Consider the following 24,269-nt stretch of genomic DNA (forward strand, 5'->3'; position numbering starts at 1 on the left):
CCATGCTATAATTGTATTGATTGGAAACACAGTGCATGTGTGGATACATAGACAAAACACTGTCCCTAGTAAGCCTCTAGTTGACTAGCTCGTTGATCAAAGATGGTCAAGGTTTCCTGACCATAGGCAAGTGTTGTCACTTGATAACGGGATCACATCATTAGGAGAATCATGTGATGGACTAGACCCAAACTAATAGACGTAGCATATTGATCGTGTCATTTTGTTGCTACTGTTTGCTGCGTGTCAAGTATTTGTTCCTATGACCATGAGATCATATAACTCACTGACACTGGAGGAATGCTTTGTGTGTATCAAACGTCGCACCGTAACTGGGTGACTATAAAGATGCTCTACAGGTATCTCCGAAGGTGTTCGTTGAGTTAGTATGGATCGAGACTGGGATTTGTCACTCCGTGTGACGGAGAGGTGTCTCGGGGCCCACTCGGTAATACAACATCACACACAAGCCTTGCAAGCAATGTGACTTAGCGTAAGTTGCGGGATCTTGTATTACGGAACGAGTAAAGAGACTTGCCGGTAAACGAGACTGAAATAGGTATGCGGATACTGACGATCGAATCTCGGGAAAGTAACATACCGAAGGACAAATGGAATGACATACGGGATTATATGAATCCTTGGCACTGAGGTTCAAACGATAAGATCTTCATAGAATATGTAGGATCCAATATGGGCATCCAGGTCCCGCAATTGGATATTGACCGAGGAGTCACTCGGGTCATGTCTACATAGTTCTCGAACCCGCAGGGTCTGCACACTTAAGGTTCGATGTTGTTTTATGCGTATTTGAGTTATATGGTCGGTTACCGAATGTTGTTCGGAGTCCCGGATGAGATCACGGACGTCACGAGGGTTTCCGAAATGGTCCGGAAACGAAGATTGATATATAGGATGACCTCATTTGGTTACCGGAAGGTTTTCGTGCATTACCGGAAAAGTTTCGGGCTCATCGGTAGTGTACTGGGAGTGCCGGGAGGGGTGCCGAGGACCATCAGGAGGGGTGTCACGCCCCAAGGGGTCTCATGGGCTATGGGAAGAGATAAACCAGTCCCTAGTGGGCTGGAATAAGTTCCCACTAAGGCCCATAAGGTTTGAGAAGGAAAAAACACAAGGTGGAAAGAGTTTCCAAGTGGGAAGGTGGAATCCTACTCCAAGTAGGATTGGAGTAGGACTCCTCCACCTCCAATTTCGGCCAAACCTTTAGGTTTTGAGGCTGCCTCCTCCCCTCCCTCCCTCCGATATATAGTGGGGTTTTAGGGATGATTTGAGACAACTTTGCCACGGCAGCCCGACCACATATCTCCACGGTTTTACCTCTAGATCGCGTTTCTGCGGAGCTCGGGCGGAGCCCTGCTGAGATTAGATCACCACCAACCTCCGGAGCGTCGTCACGCTGCCGGAGAACTCATCTACCTCTCCGTCTCTCTTGATGGATCAAGAAGGCCGAGATCATCGTCGAGCTGTACGTGTGCTGAACGCGGAGGTGCCGTCCGTTCGGCACTAGATCGTGGAACTGATAGCAGGACGGCTCGCGGGGCGGATCGAGGGACGTGAGGACGTTCCACTACATCAACCGCGTTCACTAACGCTTCTGCTGTTCGATCTACAAGGGTGCGTAGATCGAATATCCCCTCTCGTAGATGGACATCACCATGATAGGTCGTCGTGCGCGTAGGAAATTTTTTGTTTCCCATGCGACGTTCCCCAACATATGTGTTATGATCTGGCAACCCCGGAGTGACAATAACCGGAACCACTCCCGGTGATGACCATAGTTTGAGGAGTTCATGTGTTCACCAAGTGCTAATGCGTTGGTCCGGTTCTTTATTAAAAGGAGAACCTTAATATCCCGTAGTTTCCTTTTGGACCCCGCTGCCACGGGAGGGATGGACAATAGATGTTATGCAAGTTCTTTTCCCTAAGCATGTATGAAGACACATGGAATGCATGCCTACATCACATTGACGAACGGGAGCTAGCCACATATCTCTCCGTGTTATAGCTGTTGCATGATGAATGTCATCCAAACAAATCACCGACCCATTGCCTACGAGTTTGTTCTACTACTGTTACTTGTCTTGCTCTGCTACTGCTGCTACTACTGTTGCTACTACTGTTGCTACTGTTGTTACTTGTCTTGCTCTGCTATTGCTACTACTGTTGCTATTGCTGTTACTTGTCTTGCTCTGCTGCTACTGTTGCTACTACTGTCGCTTGCTACTGCTGTCACTACTGCTTTTCCTTGCCGCTTCTACTGCTTGTTACACTGCCGTTACTCGCTACTTTGCTGTTACTACTTTGCTTGAAGATACTAATCTTTCAGGTGTGGTTGAATCTGACAAATTCAGCTGCTAATACTTGAGAGTATTCTCTCACCTCCCGTCGTGCGAACCAACAAATTTGGGTTGAATACTCTACCCTCGAAAACTGCTGCGAACCCACGCGCTGGTGGGCCATCAACAACATTCTTCTAGTTTCGTTGCTGGGGAGTGCTAGCAGCGTTCTTCTGGTGCCGTTGCAGGGGAAGATTTGTTGTCATTAGCATTCGTCTAGCCATCGCCAGAGATTGCAATCACTGCCCTACATGCTCAAGGCATCTATGTAATTCTCTTGCTATTGCTATGCTCGGTTTGTTGGGTTCTGATGGATTATGTTCAGATTGTTATGAGTTATATATTTGATTTTCCTTTTATATTATGTTCCTTAGTGATTCATGCATGTTCTCCATTGCTATTTATTTCTTTGGCCGAGTAGTAGATCGTAACTCCAAGAGGGAGCATGATTGTGGGTTCATGCCCCTCGATGTCTAGCTTGAGTGACAGAAACATGAGACTAGGGGATGTGTTGTTGCCATCAGGGAGAAAACAACGGTGCTTGTGACCATGGTTGCAAGGATTGTTTACCTTACGCACAGTTGTTTAATGCAGTTGTCCGTTGCTTTGAGTTTACACTTTGGGTGGAGCTCGCAACTTAATATCGGAGAGATGTTGTGGATAGATATCTCAAGGTGGATGATTAATAAGTAGATGCTGATGAATAAACAGTCTACTTGTCTTGGCGTACTGCCCATTACTATTGAACCTCTAACTATCAAGTAGCATAATTAGGATTGCGGTGCATTCATAATTCTGTCAATTACCCAACTCTGATTTGTTTACCCAAGCATAGTTGTTTATCGTCTTTTGGGAGAGAGACATCACTAGTGAACATCATGTGACTCCGGTCCATATCACCATCATTGTTTACACCTCCATCATTTACTGCTTTCATTTACCTTTTCGTTGCAATCACTATTACTATTCCCGCTTGTGTTTTGATCCTTTGCAAACTACAAGGCCGGAGAGATTGACAACCTCTCTGTACTCGTTGGGAGCAAAGTTATTTGTTGTGTGTGCAGGTCCACGTCTTCTGCTAGCGCCAGGGTGGAAGACACCTACTTGTTGATCCTAGGAGTCCTCCTGGTTCGATAAACCTTACAGTCTCCGTGTAAAGGAAAACTTGCTGCTGAGTACATCTCAACCTTCCATTTGAGGTAACCAACGAGGAGTGAGAAGTATATACATCATCTCATCATATCATCATCAACAATCACATCAATTTGAACCCATCGAGGGTGATACCTTGGATTTCTTTGATGTTATGGACACACAATTACTTTTACTTTAGTACTTGAACATGATGAGACGTGTGGAGCGAGTGGATACCTGTGTGATAGTGATGAGGTGTGGGCAGACATTGTTGTCCCTTACCACAAGTCCTTGAGACGGGGCGACTCGACCAGATATCGTGGGTCATTGATCGTCGCCGTAGTTAAGGAGCGGGTGGATACCCGCTGATAGTGACAAGGCGCGGTCGAGCATTATTGGCCCTTGCCACAAGTCCTCAAGACGGGACGACAGGGCGACATGACCACATATCATGGATCATTGATCGTCATCGCAGTTAATAAAACATTATTGGGGTTGGATATATGATGTGACAAGGCCTCTGGCCTGTTTCGCACTAACCACCACGCGAGAATAAGTATGAGCACTCTGCGTCGTACATTCGCCCGAAAGCTCTTCAGATGCCACAATTAAGCGGCACGTGTCCGGGTGGCTCGCGCAAGCACTCTATTTGTATAAAGAGGTGACAGGACTGACATCGACCGTCCATGTCACACGTAGTATTGTGAAGGGAGATTGGCCCATGACACCGTTGCGATTAGGATGTAGACCGGCGTGTGGCCTCTCTGTTGATCCTAGGAAGGACTACGGCGTGTTGATCAACTGAGGCCGGGCATGACCCAGTAAAGTGTGTCCAGTCAGAGCTAATCGAGCGTGTTGGGTAAGTTTGTGCACCCGTGCAGGGAAGTATATCTATCTGAATAGACGTGTCCACGGTAACGAACGCTCAAAGTTGTATCCCAATCTAATACAGCTAGAAGTGTGACTTAAATTGAAATGTGTCTCCAAGATTGCTTTCTCACAGGGAGTCGAGAAAGGATCTCTGGGCGTTATTAAATGAATTTGCTGCGACATAATTTTTACATATGTGTTACTGACCTACACTCTTCTAATGCCGCAAGACATTGAAGATGCTAGTCTTTGATAGGACCAAGCCTTCTTTCTATTTCGGCATTTCTGCAACCAGTCCAAAGATATGGCCCCATTCCTTTGGTACTCATGCATACTTGGCATAGTTCTAATGTGAGTCTTGCGAGTACTTTGGATGAGTACTCACCATTGCTTTGCTCCCCTTTTTCCTCTTGATACGATTGCCGCGGCCATATGACGGAGCCCAGGAGCCAGTTTATCCCGCCGACGACTACTACTACCCCCGACGGAACCTACTACTACGTGGAGGCCGCTGATGACTACGGGCAGTTAGGAGGCTCCCAAGCAGGAGGCCTTGCCTTTTTGATCCGATGCTATGTTTGTGCTAGCCTTCTTAAGGAAAAACTTGTTTCCTTATGTCTGTACTCAAATATTAATTTCTTCCGCTTACTCGTTTGTATTCGAACTTATGTATTCAAGCCCTTGAGGCATATGTCTTGTAATATGAAGCTTGTATGACTTTAATTTGTGTCTAGAGTTGTGTTGTGATATCTTACCGTGAGTCCCTAATCTTGGTCATACCTATTTACGTGTATGATTAGCATACAATCAAAATGAGGGCGTCACACCACCACACAATAAGTATCAAGGCAATGAACGTTAACTCAAGAGAACTAGATGAAAATAACTTGGTAAAATTCTTCTGTGTCCTCGAGATCTGTTTAATCCCTATAAGTAATACATCTTGCTTGTTCTTATCATAGTTAAAGACTAGGCCACTTGGTACACCATTGCACTTTTTTCACAAATTCCATATCAAACAACCCATCAAACAATCTATGAAACTTCTATAGTGATTCTTTACCAGTCTCCATGAGATAATTTTTTACTGCTTTTTAGGTTTGACACCCTTACTTATTGAAAAATGATTACAATATATCTGCTACATTTGTGGGTTTTTAAGAATCTTTTCTGCCAATGTTGCGTGGAAGTGTAGCACTTTTGGTAAATGAAATTTGGTAAGAAAAGTGTTTTTGTGTTTGTCATTTTTTATTTTTGTTTTCACTTTTAGTCCACCATGGAAAACCTTGTTGCAAATAATATGTTAGGAGGGATCGCCTACACCACTAACGTGGTTAGGAGGGAACCTCCACCTTCCGAAAAAGTTTATCAAATACCTATTGGCTTGGTTGAGCATGTGAGAACTAAACTTTATGCATAATACAAAACCGTTCAACCTAAAGATCGTTATCTCAAACTTAAAGATTTGTGTAATCTTTTTAGACATTCAGGTTTATGGGATGATGAAGCTAAGAAAAATATATATTCCCTATATATAACTTTGGAAGGCAAGACATTGGAATGGTTCAGGCTCTTGGATATTCCTTACTTTTTTGAAGTGAAGGCAAAAGATTTGTTTCATATATTAAATAAGAGAGGATAGTTGTTTGTTACAAACGGTGCACTCGTACACGACATGTGGGATTACTCGCGGTAATAATGATGTTTAATGTCTTTGCACAAGCGGTGATCCACAGGTTTGCCTCTTGATCAATGATGTTTAAGAGGATGGATGGTGGAGCGCTCCGGTGATGGAAGACCCAATCATTTCTATCATTCCACACCGTCCATGAGACAAGCATGATGAGAGAAGTCATTGCCTTCCTACTAGGGACCCTAAGCCCATTCTGTCAGCCCACCAGTTCAGCACTGAATCCTCGAGATGCCAAAAAATAGGGATAATCCTTATGAAATAGAAGCAATGAAATTGATTCTGAATTGAGCCCCAAAGTTGTCTTTTTGTGAAAGCTACTTTGTATTTTTTATCGAGAGCTACTCATATATTCAAATGACCTGAAATATGAAGCGTACCTCATGCACCAACTTATATTCCATGCAAAAAACAGTTGGAGTTTTTTTGAATTTTTTAGTACTTTTTGTGAATTTTCTTTTCACCAGGTGCAGATGAGTCTGAGCTCAGAAATGAATACTCCTTTTGAATGTTTCTTTAAAAATAAAGACATCAATAGTAGATGGAATCTTATTGAGAGGACATTCCACCCAGCTCCAAGGTGGCCATTTAACTTCTTTTCCCTTTGACTATTCGATGCCACATGGGTTATGGGTGATGTGGTTTTTGATAGAGGTTTAAAATTACGGGTTTGGAGTTCTAAGAGCAACTCCAATCGGCCGACCCAAACGAACGACGTACTTGTTCGTTTTTGTCCATTTGGGCTGGCCCGACGGATACCAACGTCCGCTTCCATGTTTGGATCAGCGCATGCGTCCAATGCAGGCACGACCAATTTTGACAACACGTGAAAAAATATGCAAACCATTTCCAAAAATAAAAACAAACATTAATTGAACATTAAAGCCGGCCACAAAGGCCGGCGAGAGTCCACATGTCCCCATTACATTAATTAAACAATAAAAAACCTGTCGCCCTAGCCGTCCTCGTCGGCGGCGCCACGGCCGGTGAGGTCGATCAACGTCGGCGCAGGACCAGCCGAGGGGAACACTGATACGTCTCAAACGTATCTATAATTTTTGATCGTTTTATGCTGTTATCTTGTCAACTTTGGATGTTTTTATACCTTTTATATCTTTTTTGGGACTAACTTATTAATTCAGTGCCAAGTGCCAGTTCTGTTTTTTCTTTGTTTTTGACTCTTTTGAGATCTAATTTTGGAACAGAGTCCAAACGGAATAAAATCCCTGAAATAATTTTTTCCAGAACAGAAGAAGATCGGGGGACTTGAGGGCCAAGCCAGGAGAGCCACAGGGGGCCCACAAGCTTTGTAGCCGCCACCAGGTGAGGGGGGCGGCTACCAGGCTTGTGGCCCCCTGGAGCTCCCCTGCCCTAGCTCTTTCACCTATATATTCCCTAAAATCCCAGAAAAAATCAGGGCATCCACGAAAACACTTTTCCGTCGCCGCAAGCTTCTGTTTCCGCGAGATCTCATCTCGAGACCCTTCCCCGTGCCCTGCCGGAGGGGACTTTGGAGTTGGAGGGCTTCTACATCAACATCATCGCCTCTCCAATGACTCGTGAGTAGTCCACTTCAGACCTACGGGTCTGTAGTTAGTAGCTAGATGGCTTCTTTTCTCTCTTGGATCTTCAATACAAAGATCTCCATGATCTTCATGGAGATCTATCCGATGTAATCCTCTTTGGCGGTGTGTTTGTCGAGATCCAATGAATTGTGGATTTGTGATCAGATTATCTATGAATTATATTTGAGTCTTTGCTGATTTCTTATATGCATGATTTGATATCCTTGTAAGTCTCTCCGAGTCTTGGGTTTTGTTTGGCCAACTAGATCTATGATTCTTGCAATGGGAGAAGTGCTTGGTTTTTGGTTCATACCGTGTGCTGACCTTTCCCAGTGACAGAAGGGGCAGCAAGGCATGCATCGTGTTGTTGCCATCAAGGGTAGCAAGATGGGCTTTCATCATAGATTTGAGATTGTCCATCTACATCATGTCATCTTGCTTAAGGCGTTACTCTGTTCTTTTGAACTTAATACACTAGATGCATGATGGATAGCGATCGACGTGTGGAGTAATAGTAGTAGATGCAGAAAGTATCGGTCTACTTGTTTTGGATGTGATGCCTATAGATATAATCATTGCCTTAGATAGCGTCACGACTTTGCGCGGTTCTATCAATTGCTCGACAGTAATTCGTTCACCCACCGTCTACTTGCTTTCATGAGAGAAGCCACTAGTGAACACTACGGCCCCCGGGTCTATTCACAACTATCGTCTCCACTTTCACTTTTACTTTGCTTTGTTTACTTTTTGCTTTCAGTTCTCGCTTTGCAACAATCTATAAGGGATTGACAACCCTTCATAGCATTGGGTGCAAGCTCTTTGTGTTTGTGCAGGTACTTGTGACTTGACGCGAGCCTCCCACTGGATCGATACCTTGGTTCTCAAACTGAGGGAAATACTTACCGCCGCTGTGCTACATCACCCTTTCCTCTTTAAGGGAACACCAACGCAAGGCTCCAAGGCCGCGGGGAAATCCTTTGCATATTTGCCAAGGAAGTCCTTATAGGCATAGCCCGTGACAAAAGGATTCCTGGCGCCGTTGCGAGGGAAGGTCTATTGTCGCAGTAGTAGAAGGATTTCTGGCGCCGTTGCCTAGGAGGAGGATCGCTTGCCGAGGAAGATCAAAACAAGAATAATCTCCGGTCAACAAGCCTATTTCTAGCGCCGTTGCCGGGGAGGAGAGATCAAGTCAAGATCTATCCAAGTAGGTGTCACAAACTCATCTCTTGCATTTACCTTTTTTGCCAGTTGCCTCTAGTTTTCCTCTCCCCCACTTCACATTTGCCTTTTTCGTTTGCCTTTTTCTTTGCCTTTTCTTTCGCCCTTTTCTCTCGCTTGCTTTATGTTCGCTTGTGTTCCATGTGCCTTCAATATGCTTGCATCTTTGCTTGCTGAAAATCTAGTGATATGGATCCTCATCCACTTGCTAATCTCTTTAAGAGATCCAATTATGTTGATACAATTGCTAGTGACTTGAGTGCACTTGACTATCTTTATGGAGTTTTGCTTGAGATGCTTGAATCTGAAAACTGTGAGAAAGAAATTTATGAAGAGATTCATGAGGGCTCCTTGGATGAAAAGCATGATTGCAATGGTTTCACTATAAATTCTATTAGTGACAATCATGCTAAAAATATGCAAAACCCTAAGCTTGGGGATGCTAGTTTTGCTATGACTACTACTTATTGCAATAATCATGATTGGGGTGATGATCTTTCTTATGGTATTGAAAATTTGTTTAAACCTCATCATGAATATGCTCTCCTCCTGCTCCCTCTCCAGTGGTTCGTCCTCTCCTTCCCGCTCCAGCTCCATCTGCTGCGCGCTGTCGGCGTGATCTTCCGTCAGGTGCTGCGCCCTCCAGTGTTGGAGGTAAGCAGCCTCCTATTGTAGTGTCGCGCCCAACCAGATGGGCGGCGCGGAGACCCACTCGTGGACGCAGCGGGTCCAGTGGTAGAGCTACGGCTCTGGATCCGTGGGCTCGGTCTTCGGCGGAGGGGCATGACACAGTAGCCGACGGCGAACAACGCGATGGCCTCCGTGAGCCGCGCCTCGTATGCCGCATCCTCCTCCTTGGCCTTGCGCCGCTCTTCCTCCTTGCTCTCGTGAAGTGTGGCTGCCAGCGCCGCCTGGTAGGCAGCCTCTGCCTCCTGATCCTCGTCGGTAATGACGGGCGTGGGCGGAGGAGGGCCTCCTGGCTGCAAGTCGCGCACGCCGCATCGGTGCTGCTCCTCGTGCTCGAGCCTGAACCAAACCTCCAAGTCGAGAGAGTTGGCCGCATACACAAGGTTGAGCCGCTGCTCCGACATCAGCCGCCGCCGGCGACTCACCTCCTCCGCATGTGTGCGTGCCCGCTGTGGCACGACAGGCACCAAGATCTTCTCCGAATCCAGATGCTAGTGGTGTGGCAGGATCACGTCTGGGTATGGCAGCGAGATGCAGTGCTCCCAGTGCCACTGCGCTTGGTGCACCGGGACGCTGACACTTTAGCGAGGCCGACGGGAAGGCGCCGACGGGAAGATCGCGGGGATAGATGAGGGACTTGCACTTGTTTTGGGAGGAGACAACCATGGTTGCTAGGGTTTGGTCACCAACGAGGGAGCAGAGAGGTGGTGAGACGGGGACGGGGGTTCTGAAAACAGATGAGGCCGAACCCGACCACCCACTCGGATTAAAAAAAGGTCGCCCGTGGTCGCTGCTGCATGGGCCCACGGAGGGCGGCCGTCATTAATTAAGTTGACTACGGGTAGTTGGACGACCGACGGGTGTGGATGGGGTGGTCACCGAGAAGGCGCGCGCGTCCGCTTCGTGTTCGCGCTGACGCATTTCAGTCCCAAATTTGGGTCGAAAATGTGAGTTAATCATGTTGCCCTGTAGACGTAGGATTAGGAAAGAAAGCCAAACCGAATACTAGTAGTACTAGGATACCTAGTCCTAGTCTATTTCCATAGTCCCTTGTGGACGTGTTTAAAAGGCACCCTAGGGGTGTTGCTTGTAACAACAGAAAAACGAAAAGCAATACAAAGTTTGACAGCCTCGATACGAGTCTGTGGCCATACATCGATTCGTGCCTTCGTGTTCGTTCCACCAAAATTGTGTCTGTCGATCGTAGCCGGTTGAAGAAACGATCCGGCTGCACACACACGTACGTGCCTGGATATCCATCCAGCTACCTGCTTGCTAGCTTGCTAGCTTTGCACGTACGTATGTGTGCTGCTGTTCTCGTCTTTTGATCTATGGATTAAAAGCCAACAATTGGTATCAGAGCCTCGACGATCTACGATCTACGATAACGGACGGCGACCTTGAGTCGGTCAAGTACGGCAAAGGCGGTCCCAAGGCGAACAAGAACGGCGACAAGGTGAAGAAGGGTGGAAAGTCAGCAACGAGTGGTGGAGGAACGAGCGGCGCCAACGTCCAGGTACATTGCAACATCCCCATCTAGTACCCGATGCTCACCGACGCCAACTATGGCGTGTGGGCGGTGAAGACGAAGATTATTCTCCGAACACTCCGAGTGTGGAAGGCAATCACGGACGACGACGTCGATGACGAGTCTGACGAAGGTGCCATGGCCGCCATAGCCCAGTCCGTGCCGATAACATTGGCGGAGTTTGAGATGGCAAGAGAGGCGTGGAACGCACTCAAAGAGATGAGGATTGGAGAAGATCGCGTCACCAAGGCTCGGGCACAAGTGGTGAAGCGCCAATTTCACAAGTTGAAGATGGAGGAAACTGAATCGGTGAACGACTACGCCATGCGTCTTACTACTTTGGTGGGAGAGATCCGTGCGCTTGGTGCAAAGCTCGAGGAGACCGAGATTGTGGAGAAAATTTTCAGTCCGGCGACTGAGAAATTCACGTACATCATCCGCAAGCTCGAGCAGCTTTACGACATCGACGACATGACCATAACGGAGGCGATGGGACGCCTGCGGACGTGGGAAGAGAATGCTCGTGGCTGTCGGAAAGGCAACGGAGCAGGTAGTGACCAACTCATGTACTCGCGTGCAGATTTGAAATTCCCAAGTAGCAAAGGAAGGCGTGATGGCAACGAAGGCTCAAGCAACGCAACGCGCGGCGGACAAACCGGAGAAGGCAAAGGAAAAGGCAAGCCACAAGGTCGTGGTAAGGCTGACCGAACTAATGGGTGGAAGCAACGGAACTTGGATATGTCCGAGTTCAAGTGCTATAACTGCAACGAGATGGGTCACTTTGCAAAGGATTGTCCGGAGCCTGACAAGCGAGAGATCAAGGCAAATTTGGCAAAGGAGGAAGATGAAGGTCCAGGTCTTCTGATGGTCGAAGTTTGTGATCTCGCTGAAATAGTGGTTGTGAAACCAAGCCGAAAGGTGCTACTTCATGAGAAGAATGTGACACCTAAGTTATCCGGGGATCACAACGTGTCGTGGTATCTCGACAAGGGTGCCAGTAACCACATGACGGGATGCAAGGAGAAATTTATCGAGCTAGAATGTGATGTTGAAGGCTCGTTCAAGTTTGGTGATGGTTCAAATGTGGAGATTTGGGGGCAAGGATTTGTCCTCTTCGAGGGTCTCACAGGCGAACATCACATACTCATCGAAGTGTACTACATCCCACGGCTTTGCAACAACATCGTCTCTATTGTGAAGCTTGACGAGAATGGATGCAAGGTGGGTATCGAGAACGGAGTGATGATGATCTTCGACAACCTTCAGAACGTGCTAGCTCGTGTTACTCGCACACGGAACAAGCTCTATTTCCTCAATCTTGATCAATCTCAACCGGAGTGTTGGCTCGCCAAGAGTCATGATGATTCGTGGTTATGGCATGATAGATTTGGACATGTTAACTTCCATGCCTTGAAGAAGATGTCAAAGATGGAGATGGTATCCGGGATGCCAGTTATTAACCATGTTGATCGAGTATGTGATGGTTGCTTGGTTGGAAAATAGCACCGCAGGCCGTTCCTTGCTCAGTCTACCTATCGTGCAAGTGATGCACTCGAGCTGCTCCATGGTGATCTATGTGGCCCTATCACCCCGGCAACTCACGGAGGAAAGAAGTACTTCTTCCTTGTGGTAGATGACTACTCGAGATATATGTGGGTCGTTCTCCTACGATCTAAAGATGAGGCGTTTGAAGCGTTCAAGAAGCTAAAGGTTGCAACGGAGATGGAACACAAGTTGAAAGTTCGCGCTCTACGGACAGATCACGGCGGAGAGTTTACTTCGAATGAGTTCAACGACTACTGCGAGAAGATTGGCATAAAAAGGTTCCTCACGGCACCTTACACGCCGCAGCAGAACAGGGTCGTTGGAAGGCGCAATCGAACCATCGTTGACATGGCAAGGAGTTTACTCAAGAGCACGAACCTGCCGGGGACTTTTTGGGGAGAAGCTGTCTCGACGGCGGTCTATCTTCTCAACCGGGCTCCAACGAAGGCGGTGATCGGCAAGACTCCGTATGAAGAAATTTACGGACGCAAAATGAATGTGTCTCATCTACGGACGTTCGGGTGCGTGGCACATGTGAAGACGACGGAGCCGCACCTCTCAAAGCTTGCCGATCATAGCACCAAGATGGTGTTCATCGGATACGAGAGGAGTTCTGGCACTAAGGCATACCGCTTCTACGAACCACAAACCAAGCGTCTACGGATTTCACGCGATGTCGTGTTTGAAGAAAACCAAGCGTGGAATTGGAGCGCCACAACCGACGATGCTCCAAACGGTAACATATTCACGGTTGAATTTCCAACTGATGATGATGCAGGGGAGGATGTCCGGGTGGTTGGCAAGACGCCCAACCAAGGTGACCACAATGGTAGTGATCATCATGGTGCCGACACCGACGACGACGTGCATAGGTCGCAAGGAGATAGCGACAACGAAGCGCACGGCACGGGTGGAGATCTCGACGACAACATCGACAACGAGGCGCATAGTGACGATGACAATCAAGATGATGGTCATGATCACGACGACTACGCCGACGACACGGATGTCGATGACACGCCCGGGTCTCATCCATCTGCCTCAAGTGCATCAACACCGGCACAATTTGTGTCGCCTCCTTCGCAAGCCACAACGGACTCCTCAGGGCCTCGTCGCTACAAGGCCCTCAAGAAAGTCTACAAGTACACAAAGCTAGTTACGCTCGAGTACTCCGGACTATGTTTGTTCGGAGTTGAGGAGCCGGCGAACTTCGTAGAGGCGAGCAAAAGTCCTAGCTGGACGCACGCCATGGATGAGGAGATGAAGGAGATTGAGAGCAATGGCACGTGGACTTTGGTAACCCGACCTCCAAACCAAAAGGCGATGGGTTTGAAGTGGGTTTACAAGTTAAAGAAGGACATGGAGAGTGCCATTGTGAAGTACAAGGCAAGACTCGTTGCAACGGGATACGTACAACGTCAAGGAGTTGACTATGATGAGGTGTTTGCACCGGTTGGTCAACTCGAGACGATGAGAGTGCTCCTAGCTTTGGCAGCACAAGAGGATTGGAAGGTTCATCATATGGATGTTAAATCCGCTTTCCTCAACGGCGATCTCACATAATAAGTGTATGTAGAACAACCCCTCAGCTACGAGAAGAAAGACGAACAAGCGGAAGTTGACAAGCTCAAGAAGGCACTTTACGGGCTGATGCAAGCGCCAAGAGCTTGGAATTCAAAGTTAGACCAAAGTATGGTCACGTTCGGGTTCAAAAGTTGTGCCCTCGATGATCCGAAGGACAGTCTACAAAGCACCAAAGAAGAGGTGAAGATTGAAGACACGACCAAAAAGGAGTGTTGTCATCAAGCTACGGACGATCCGACGACAGTAAAGACGGTCCATGAAATGTTGCAAGGGACGACAAAGGCCATGCCGATGATAACAGTTATGAGAAGCAACAATCGTGTTTGGGACCCAGGTCGGAAGTAAGGACATCGTGATTAGGGGGTGAATGTGAGTTAATCATGTTGCCCTGTACACGTAGGATTAGGAAAGAAAGCCAAACCGAATCCTAGTACTATTAGGATACCTAGTCCTAGTCTACCATAGTCCCTTATGGTCGTGTATAAAAGGCACCCTAGGGGTGTTTCTTGTAACAACTTAAAAACGAAAAGCAATACAAAGTTTGACAGGCTCGACACGAGTCTGCGGCCATACATCGATTCATGCCTTCGTGTTCGTTCCGCCGAAATCGTGTCGTGTCGATCGTAGCCGGTTGAAGAAACGATCCGGCTGCACACACACGTACGTGGCTGGATATCCATCCAGCTACCTGCTTTCTAGCTTGCTAGCTTTGCACGTACGTATGTGTGCTGCTGTTCTCATCTTTTGATCTATGGATTAAAAGCCAACAGAAAATGGATCGGCGCGGACGCGAAGCGGACGCGTTTTGATAATTGATCTACGTAGACCCAAACAAACGACGGCAGACGAAGTGGATCGACCCATTGAAGTTGCTCTAAGGCTTTCCACTATGTAATGAGTGCCAACTATCTGAAAGTGTTGCAACCAGATCATCGGTGCTCTGAGAAAATATGTTTGCACCGCTCGAGCAGTGTGTGTTTGCTGCATAGTAAAAAAATGGTTCATGCATGCATAAAGTAATTCACGCAACCAACTGTACACCACACATCGAAGCAGCCTAGCAGTAAAATATTACTGCTGGGAGGAATTGGACATAAGGGCATGTTGGTTTTTCAACCATAGATCAAATCTGCAGGCAGCAGCACTCCAACACTTCCTAGTGCAAAGCTAGCTTGTGAAGCTAGCAGGCACACAGGTGGATGGATCTTCTAGCTAGTTGCACGCTGTGCTTGATCGATCCAACGGAAACACTCGGCGGAAACTCTCCTGCTGTAGCAAACGAAATAGATCGATTGAAAACTGATTTTGGTGGGGCTTAAACTTGCACCGTTTGTTTCTCTTTGATTGCTATATAAAGAGATACATCGTTGCCGCGTCCAACGTGTTGCCGTCCGAGTCGGCAACCAACACGACGCAACTCCGGATTATACGTACAGGTATGTTGCCGGTTTATACACGTGATCGTTTCCTAAACAGACTTTGTAAACTTAATACTAAACTATCTAGGACTCTACTACAACTAGGTTAATTACTATATTCACCTCCTTAACCTGGTTGCTTTGTCTCCATTGCTTGCACTCCGACTTTCTTCCTCATCTCGATGAACTTCTGTCGACCGAGGGACTTGATGAAAATATCGGCAAGCTGGTCCTTCGTATTCACGTGTCGAACTTCGATCATCCCTTCCTCAATGCACTCCCGGATGTGATGGAACTTGGTATCTATGTGCTTTCTCCTTTCGTGATGAACCGGATTTTTGCACAATGAGATTGCAGCTTGGTTGTCAATCTTCGTTGACACCTTCTGCACCTCCCGCTTTGCAAGAATAGCTAGGAGTCTTCTCAGCCACACTGCTTGACAAGCTGCCGTGCTTGCCGCTATGTATTCTACCTCGCATGAAGACAGTGCCATCACCTTTTGCTTCTGAGAATTCCAGCTAATCGGATTCGGGCCAAGGTAGAAAACCATGCCCGTTGTGCTCTTTCGGTCATCAACATCACCTGCCATGTCACTATCTGAATATCTACGAAGGATCAATCCTTCCTTTCCCTTTCTGTACGTGCAACCAAGATTAATGGTGCCTTTCACATAGCGCAAGATTTGATTGACCGCGCTCATGTGCTCGGTTGTCGGATTCTCCATGAAACGACTCACGATCCCGACTGAATAAGCGAAGTCAGGTCGGGTATGCACCAAATATCTTAGGCTGCCCACAATGCTTTGATACATTGTGGTGTCCACCGGCGGATTTGAGCTACGCTTGCTCAACTTGTGACGTTGGTCCATTGGAACTTGTGTCTCGTAGCAACGTGACATGCCACACTTGTCCAATAACTTGACCGCGTAGGCCGATTGACATAGGGAAATCTCTCCGGAGTTTTGCTTCACTTCGATGCCCAAGTAATAGCTGAGTAATCCCAGATCACTCATGCTGAACTTGTTCTTCATTTGTGCCTTGAAACATTCAATTTCTTGTATGCTATCTCCGGTGATAATCAGATCGTCAACATAAACTCCAGCTAGCAGGTTTGAGCCTTTGGAGTTCTTTGTATAGACTGCGTGCTCGAGGGGACATCTCTTGAACCCGAGCGAGACCAGACTAGGTCTAACTTTGAGTTCCAAGCTCTTGGCGCTTGCTTCAACCCGTAAAGTGCCTTCTTGAGCTTGTAAACTTTCCCTTCTTCGCCTTTCTCCTCGTAGCCGAGGGGTTGTTCCACGTACACTTCTTCTGTGAGATCGCCGTTGAGGAAAGCGGATTTAACATCCATATGATGAGCCTTCCAATCCTCTTGTGCTGCCAAAGCTAGGAGCACTCTCACTGTCTCGATTCGAGCAACCAGTGCAAACACCTCATCATAGTCAACTCCTTGACGTTGTACGTAGCCCTTTGAAACGAATCTTGCATTGTACTTCACAATAGCACCCTCCGTTTCCTTCTTTAACTTGTAAGCCCACTTCAAACCTATCGTATTTTGATTTGGAAGTCGGGTTACCAAAGTCCACGTGCCATTGCCAGTTTAAGCACCACCAAAATCAGTTTTCAATCGATCTATTTTGTTCGCTACAGCAGGAGAGTTTCCGCCGAGTGTTTCCGCTGGATCGATCAAGCACAGCGTGCAACTAGCTAGCAAGAAGATCCATCCACCTGTGTGCCTGCTAGCTTCACAAGCTAGCTTTGCACTAGGAAGTGTTGGAGTGCTGCTGCCTGCTGATTTGATCTACGGTTCAAAAACCAACAATTGGTATCATAGTCTCGACGATCTACGATCTACGATGACAGACAGCGACGCTGAGTCGGTCAAGTGCGGCAAGGGCGGTGCCAAGGCGAACAAGAACGGCGACAAGGTGAAGAAGGGCGTCAAGTCAGCAACCAGTGATGGAGGAACGAGCGGCGCCAATGTCCAGGCGCATCGCAACATCCTCATCCAGTACCCGATGCTCACCGACGCCAACTACGGCGTGTGGGCGGTGAAGATGAAGATTATTCTTCGATCCCTTCGAGTGTGGGAGGCCATCACGGACGACGACGACGACGAGGAGCGCGACGAAGGTGCCATGGCCGCCATAGCCCAGTCTGTGCCGGATTCCGTGCTGATGACATTGACGGAGTTCGAGACGGCAAGAGAGATGTGGAACACACTCAAGGAGATGAGGATCGGAGAAGATCGCGTCACCAAGGCACAGGCACAAGTGCTGAAGCGCCAATTTCACAAGTTGAAGATGGAGGAAACTGATTTTGGTGGTGCTTAAACTTGCACCGTTTGTTTGTCTTTGATTGCTATATAAAGAGATACATCGTTGCCGCGTCCAACGCGTTGCCGTCCGAGTCGGCAACCAACACGACGCAACTCCGGATTATACGTACATGTACATTGCCGGTTTATACACGTGGTCGTTTCCTAAACAGGCTTTGTAAACTTAATACTAAACTATTTAGGACTCTACTACAACTAGGTTAATTACTACAGGGCAACTACTATTTTATCGACTTGATAGTGTAGGACATCGGTGTCAAATAAAGTAAGGGGTGATGTAGTTAAAACGATAAAAGTTTGTAGAGTTATAAAGATATCTTTATGAAGGAAAAAAGGACGACGACTTGACTTAAGAAATAAGCACACCCTATGGCAATCACAAACCGAGTGTAGAAGGAATAAAGAGGGATTGATGTAATAGATGATTGTATTGTTTGAGCGTGGGTATATATATATTTTACTGCTAGGCTGCTTCGATGTGTGGTGTAAAGTTGCAATAAATTCTGGCAATCGATCCCACGGAACTTTATTTATCTCAACAAACTAAGCAGAACATGAGTACACACTTCGATCCACAACGAACTGGAAAACATGCACTCGCAACAAAGAAACATAATTCAAGAGCATAGAATGTTAAGAGAACTAAAAACAAATCAAGTACGAAGTAGCTACAGGCTTATATAGCCTTTCAACCAAAATATACACCGCTAGGTTGCTAGTTGTTGATCTTCCCTTTGTTGCCTATGCCGGGGCTGTTCCCAGGGGCCGTCCCCCGGGACTCCACTGTAGTGGCGGTCGACATGGCTTCGCCGTCTAACCCTGCTGCCCCTGCTACACTAGTCTCAGTTGAAGTTGCTCTGAAGCTTCGACTGTTACTTTCCAACGCGCCCCATGGCTCCTTGCCCTTGCTCGCCACCGCCGCCACCCTCGCAGTCGTGAGGCGCCTCGCCTCGGCTTGGCTTGAGCTGACGACGATAATCAAAATGCAAGTGCACAGAACCTTTGAGCTAGCCATGTGAGAATGCTGATTAAGAGTGGAAGGCAAAAGGCCACTGTAGTTTAGCTCGGTGGGACTAGAAGGACCAATGCTTCTACCGCGTACTACTACTCTGGTGCTTCTTGGGGATAATGTGAGGTGCACACCGATATATATAGTGGAAGTGGTGTACGTAAAAGCTCGAGGAACGGACGAGCCATCAAGCAGTACTCCTTTTTTCTTGGATGCTAATGATGCTTGCACACAAGTTTTTTTCAAAGAAAAACAGTTTGTAAGGGTATGGTAATGATGCTTGCACACAAGTTCTTTTATAAAAAAACAGTTTGTAAGGGTATCTCCAACGCTGCCGCTGAAATTTTCTTCCGCATCCGTCCGCGGACCGGCCATCCAACGCTATTCGCATGCATGCAGCATTATTTTTTTAAGTCTATATGTTTAAATAACCGTATATATATAGCCTAGAATTGTTCAAATGTTCAAATGCAGCAATAGTTTTAATTTTAAAAAGTTCACATATTACACTCCAACATTGTGGTCCCCTTTAACCGCTCACAAATGCCAATAAGATCTTCTTTCAATTTCTCTTGAGTTGCTCGATGCTGAATTTGTTTATACATTTGAACAAACTCTTCAAGTGTGGTCGGGTTTTGGTTTGAAAGTTCGATAGGATAACTCAAGTTTTCAAATTCAAGAGTTGCGACAGCATCCTCACTTTCATCCTCCACGATCACGCTGTGCATGATCGCACAACAGGCCATCACCTCCCACGTGGTCTCCGGATCTCATTGTTTAGCAGTGTAACTCCAAAATGTGTGTGCAAAACTCCAAATGCCCTCTTAGCATCCTTTCTAGCTTATTATTCTTGGACAAGGTGAGACTTTTCTGACCAACAGGGTTAGAGATGGTCTTGACAAAGAAAGCCCATGGAGATTAGATACCGTGAACTAAATAGTATTTCATTTTGTACTAATGCCCATTGACGGTATGGTAACAAGGATGAACTTTTTCTTCGGTCGGCTAACAAACAATGGTGGCCGCTGCATCACGTTGATGTCATTGTGAGACCTAGACATGCAACTGCTTTAAAAATGATGGTGGACTTCTTAACATGACCTTAATATCTCCCTTGTAAAGATTTTGAGTAGACCTTCCATTTTTAATGCATGCAGTCAAGAAATCCGAGCAAATCTAGGCACCATCTTGCTTCCGAGCTTGCTAAGATCTTTTGGGTGTCTGCCACAGTAGGTTCTCTCGGGTACTGAGGTCCAAACACCTCGACAATGGCAGTTGGTTGCATCTCCGCATGTAGTCTGGAACATCTGTAGGTGCTCGTCCCACGAATCGGCGGTCCTGCCATATGCAAGCTTCCGTAGTGCTCTCGTGCACTTCTGGTAACCAAAGAACTCAATATTTCCCACGTTGTCCTTCTTCAAGATGAAGTAGTCATCAAAGAAATAGACATCATGGTAGAGATGATTGAAGACATTTTTGCGCATCCGAAAGCGTCGATGAATATTATTAGCATAGAGGGAATCGTGGGTCACATAGTGGTCCATCAACGTAAAATGGTCATCTGCCCTATTGCGGCTGAGCACTCGATAACCCTTGATCGATCCCTTCAAACTCAGAACATGCTCCTGTGCATGCTTCGTGTCTACAAGGATCACCTGCATCATCACCATCTCATCCGTGTAGTCCCCTTCGTCGGTCGAGCAGTTCGACGACTCTACATAGTGCTGAGATATATACTTCATATCAGAATTCATTGCTTTAAAGAAGAAGGGACACATTTTTTATCACGAGCAATTCACCAAACAGTCATCAGGCATGGTGAGTATCGTAGGAGTGAATGGTACCTGCGACGGTAGGAGAAGAGGTGTGGAACGGCGGCGGAGGACAAGCGGCATGGTGCTCAGGTGTACCGTCAGAGGTGAGCGGACTCGTCGAGTTCCGACGAGGGTTTGGGATGGCGGTCGGGGTGGTGAAGCGGCGGCAAAGGAAAGAGAGAAACAGAAAGAGAGAAAATGAAAGGATGGAGAAGCGGGGTTCGTAAGTGGTTTTGGTGGGGTTTGGGCGACAGTGTCGGAGTTCTACGTGGCTACTGTCCAGACTCCTGCAAAGCCCCGAAGTTGTCTCGAGTTAGCGGAAAAAGTACGTCCGACCTGTCGAAGGACCGATACGAGCCCGTGTTGGATAAAAAACATGTTCGAAACGCACAGTCCGAACGGTTTGAGGGTCCACTTTGAAAATGCCCCAATGTACAAAATTAAGCAGCTTTGAATATACTAAAATCACAGATGCCCACATGCATTCAACTGTGTGAACTCATGCATGCACACCCTACCATATGAGCACCTTCACATACTAAGCCGACATCACATCTTGAAATTGACGAAGTCATTATAAACGCCTTATAGTCGGCTACAACGTCTATCCCACTAAACGAATATCATTGGAAAATTTAAAATAAATCTAAAATGGTTGAGCAACAATGCCAGGTCCAAAATTTGAATGATATGGACCGGTTCCACCACAAGATACCTAATCAGTTCCTAAATAAAGCATTTAGCTGTCGAGTCAAGATTTTCATGATTTATATATGTTCCTGTAACAAATGAGGACGACCCCATGAAGATACTACAATCTAGTGGAGATTTTTTGTGTCTCGTCAACTGTGCACGTAATTTGACAGAACATACTTATTTAAATTGGTATGCCATCCAGGAAAAACAACGGATTCACGCCTTTTAGTGAAAGAAACTGGAAATAATTGTACGGCAGAACAAGGGAATCATCACCTTCGTTGGACCACAGCAGTTGTGTTTAATTTTGTCTATATTCCAGTTTTGCTCGCATGATCTTCACCATCCATCTTCACCATCTTTTGACCGGCTAAGGAAATTAGCCCTACATTTGTAAAGGGATCATCGTTCATCATTGTACAAATCTGCCATTAACGGCAGGGCCTCTGGTGAGCGCTCATTCACGATGGCTACAGAATTTTGCTACCATCCAACAAAAGTACTAAGATTCCTCGGCCAATTGCCTTTGTCTCCCAAAATTTTAAATGCTGGGATATGTTTATGGTGAGGACAACCGTACTTGTAAAATTAACAAGTACATACTGCTATCTGTGGTGCGAGAGGAGCATCATTTGCTGCAAAATTGTGTGGTGGTGGATGGAGATGTGTCACTTTTGTTGTCGATAAAAGGAATGGATAACCAAAATGTGATTATTATAACCGTACAATACCTTCGATCTGAATGAAATGGTGGTAAGTGACTTACATTGAGATCACATTTGCTCCATCATTCCACCTCTTAATTCCAATGCTTCATATATTCCTAAGCTGAATAATCCAAATATTAAGAACTAGACAATTATGAGGGCTCTTGAGCTAAGACTATCTCTAAGAGCATCTCTAGCAAACCCCGTATAATGCTCAAATCCGTAAAAAACCTGACGTGTTTACAGTTTCGGTCGGAAAAACGGCGCCTAGGAGACCCCGTAAAACTTGTTCGTCCGGTGAAATTTTTGAGGGGCACGGTAAATCCATCCGAGAAAACCTTATATGTGCAGTTTTGAAGGAAGTATACAGTTCAACCCATAAACTGGTCAAACCTCGTCGGAGCAAACGCGACGCCGCAGAACTGGCTGGAATCTATGAGGAACTCACCGGAATCCGTCGCCGCATGTCGGAAGAAGCTGCCGCACGTCGGAATTTGTCGCCACCGGACCGAGTTGCGGACAGCTCGACCTGCACCCGAGGCGAGGCCGTCCACGGGCAGGATGGAGCAGGCCACCGGCGGCCTGAATCAGGGCGGGGCGACACCGAAGAAGAGCGGGGCAGGTGTGGGAGCTTGTGCGGCCACGACGGGGAACATATGTGCGGCAGTGGGCAGTGTCGAGCTCAATCGGGGACGGGCAGTGCCTAGCTCAATCGGGGGCGGGCGGCGCAGGGCTCCTCCACTGCATGCATGGTCGGGAACGGGGCGCCAGGACGAGGCGGGCGACACCGAGGCGAGCCGGAGCAACAGGGCGAGGCACGCCGTGGTCGGAGACGTACTCGCCGGGACGAGAGGAGAAAAGAAAAAAAGAAAAAAAAATGGGATATAGCTGGTTATAGTTTTATTGACGCGATCTGTTCTGTCCGGGGCAATTTCGCACTGTAAAAAAGGTTTACAGTGCCCCTTATACGCGTTTTTAAGAGTCCGTTTTATGAGGTCTGCTAGGGATGCTCTAACAGACCCTTATCGTGTGGACCCTTAAAATCGTTATAAGGACCGAGGAAAACGTGTTTTAAGGGCTAAGTTTAGCTGCGCCTGAACAGATCCCGTATAATCAACTCCTACAAAAGAATATTTTCTAAATATATCAAGTTTATCAAGCAAGGCCCATAGCTGGCCCACTTTTTTTCTTGGCCGTCCTCTTCCTCATGCCCTTCCCATCTCCACCTCAATGCCGACACGACCCTAAGCAACGGCGACACAAGAACCTTCCTCGAGGCCAGTGCGGCGAGCATCAAGGATGAGGACACCGCCACCTTCGGTCGAGGAGACGCGAGCAAGCCACACACTCTGAACTCCTGAGACGCAGCGACCGAGATGAACTGGTGTGGGCAGCGGCCTGAACTGCAGTGGGAGAGATGTGGCCGGGCAGCGGTCGACGAACTAGCGGGCGGCATACTGAAGTGTAGTGGGAGAGAAGCGGGCGGGCGGGCGGGCGGGCGGGCGACCGACGGATGGTGGGACGGTGGTCGGGGTCGACGGGCGGGGCGACACAGACGGATCATGGAGATGTTTTTGTGGCAGTTGGCGGGAGGCTCCCGCAAACTACTTTCTTTCGATACAAAGCACGATACAAAGCACCGTAGAAACAGAAGCTGAAATAGTGTTTTTACAGATCGGGGGAGCTTTTTACCGCATCCCTTAAAAAAATTTAAAGGTCATAGGTGTATATATAAGGTGTCTATTCAGGTTATTTTTTTCATAAAAAACTGAAAATTAATGGTTATTTTATAGTTCGGTGAGATATAAGAGGTTGGCTCTAACACATTTGTACCTGCAACGTAAATTCAATGGTAAGCTTCACATGAAGCTCAGTTGCAATGCTTGGGTCTCAAGCCTATGTTGTACTCCTCAAAGACAGAAAAATAAAGGCCACCGAGAGTGCAAGATTATTCTTATGCATTGCATCAAACACATGATATGATACACACATGGTTAAGGAAATCAAAGGCTGAATAGTTTTAATAAACAAGCTAAGTTAAGACTTAACCAAGAAGATAGGCTGACATTGGCACATGCTTTGCCATCATGAAAGCTCTCTTATGCCCCTT

The 24,269-nt window shown here is 46.9% G+C and overlaps 1 protein-coding gene across 1 annotated transcript; it reads right to left on the bottom strand.

Annotated features, from left to right (window-relative positions):
- Positions 1 to 18,430: 18,430 nt before the first annotated feature.
- LOC123439686 lies at positions 18,431 to 19,037 on the bottom strand. Its single transcript, XM_045116375.1, has one exon. The coding sequence runs from the start codon at positions 18,946 to 18,948 to the stop codon at positions 18,649 to 18,651; it is 300 nt and encodes a 99-aa protein (XP_044972310.1). The 5' UTR covers positions 18,949 to 19,037; the 3' UTR covers positions 18,431 to 18,648.
- Between the last annotated feature and the right edge of the window lie 5,232 nt (positions 19,038 to 24,269).

This window comes from Hordeum vulgare, chromosome 3H, assembly GCF_904849725.1.
Source record: "Hordeum vulgare subsp. vulgare chromosome 3H, MorexV3_pseudomolecules_assembly, whole genome shotgun sequence".
NCBI classification, from domain to species: Eukaryota; Viridiplantae; Streptophyta; class Magnoliopsida; order Poales; family Poaceae; genus Hordeum; species Hordeum vulgare.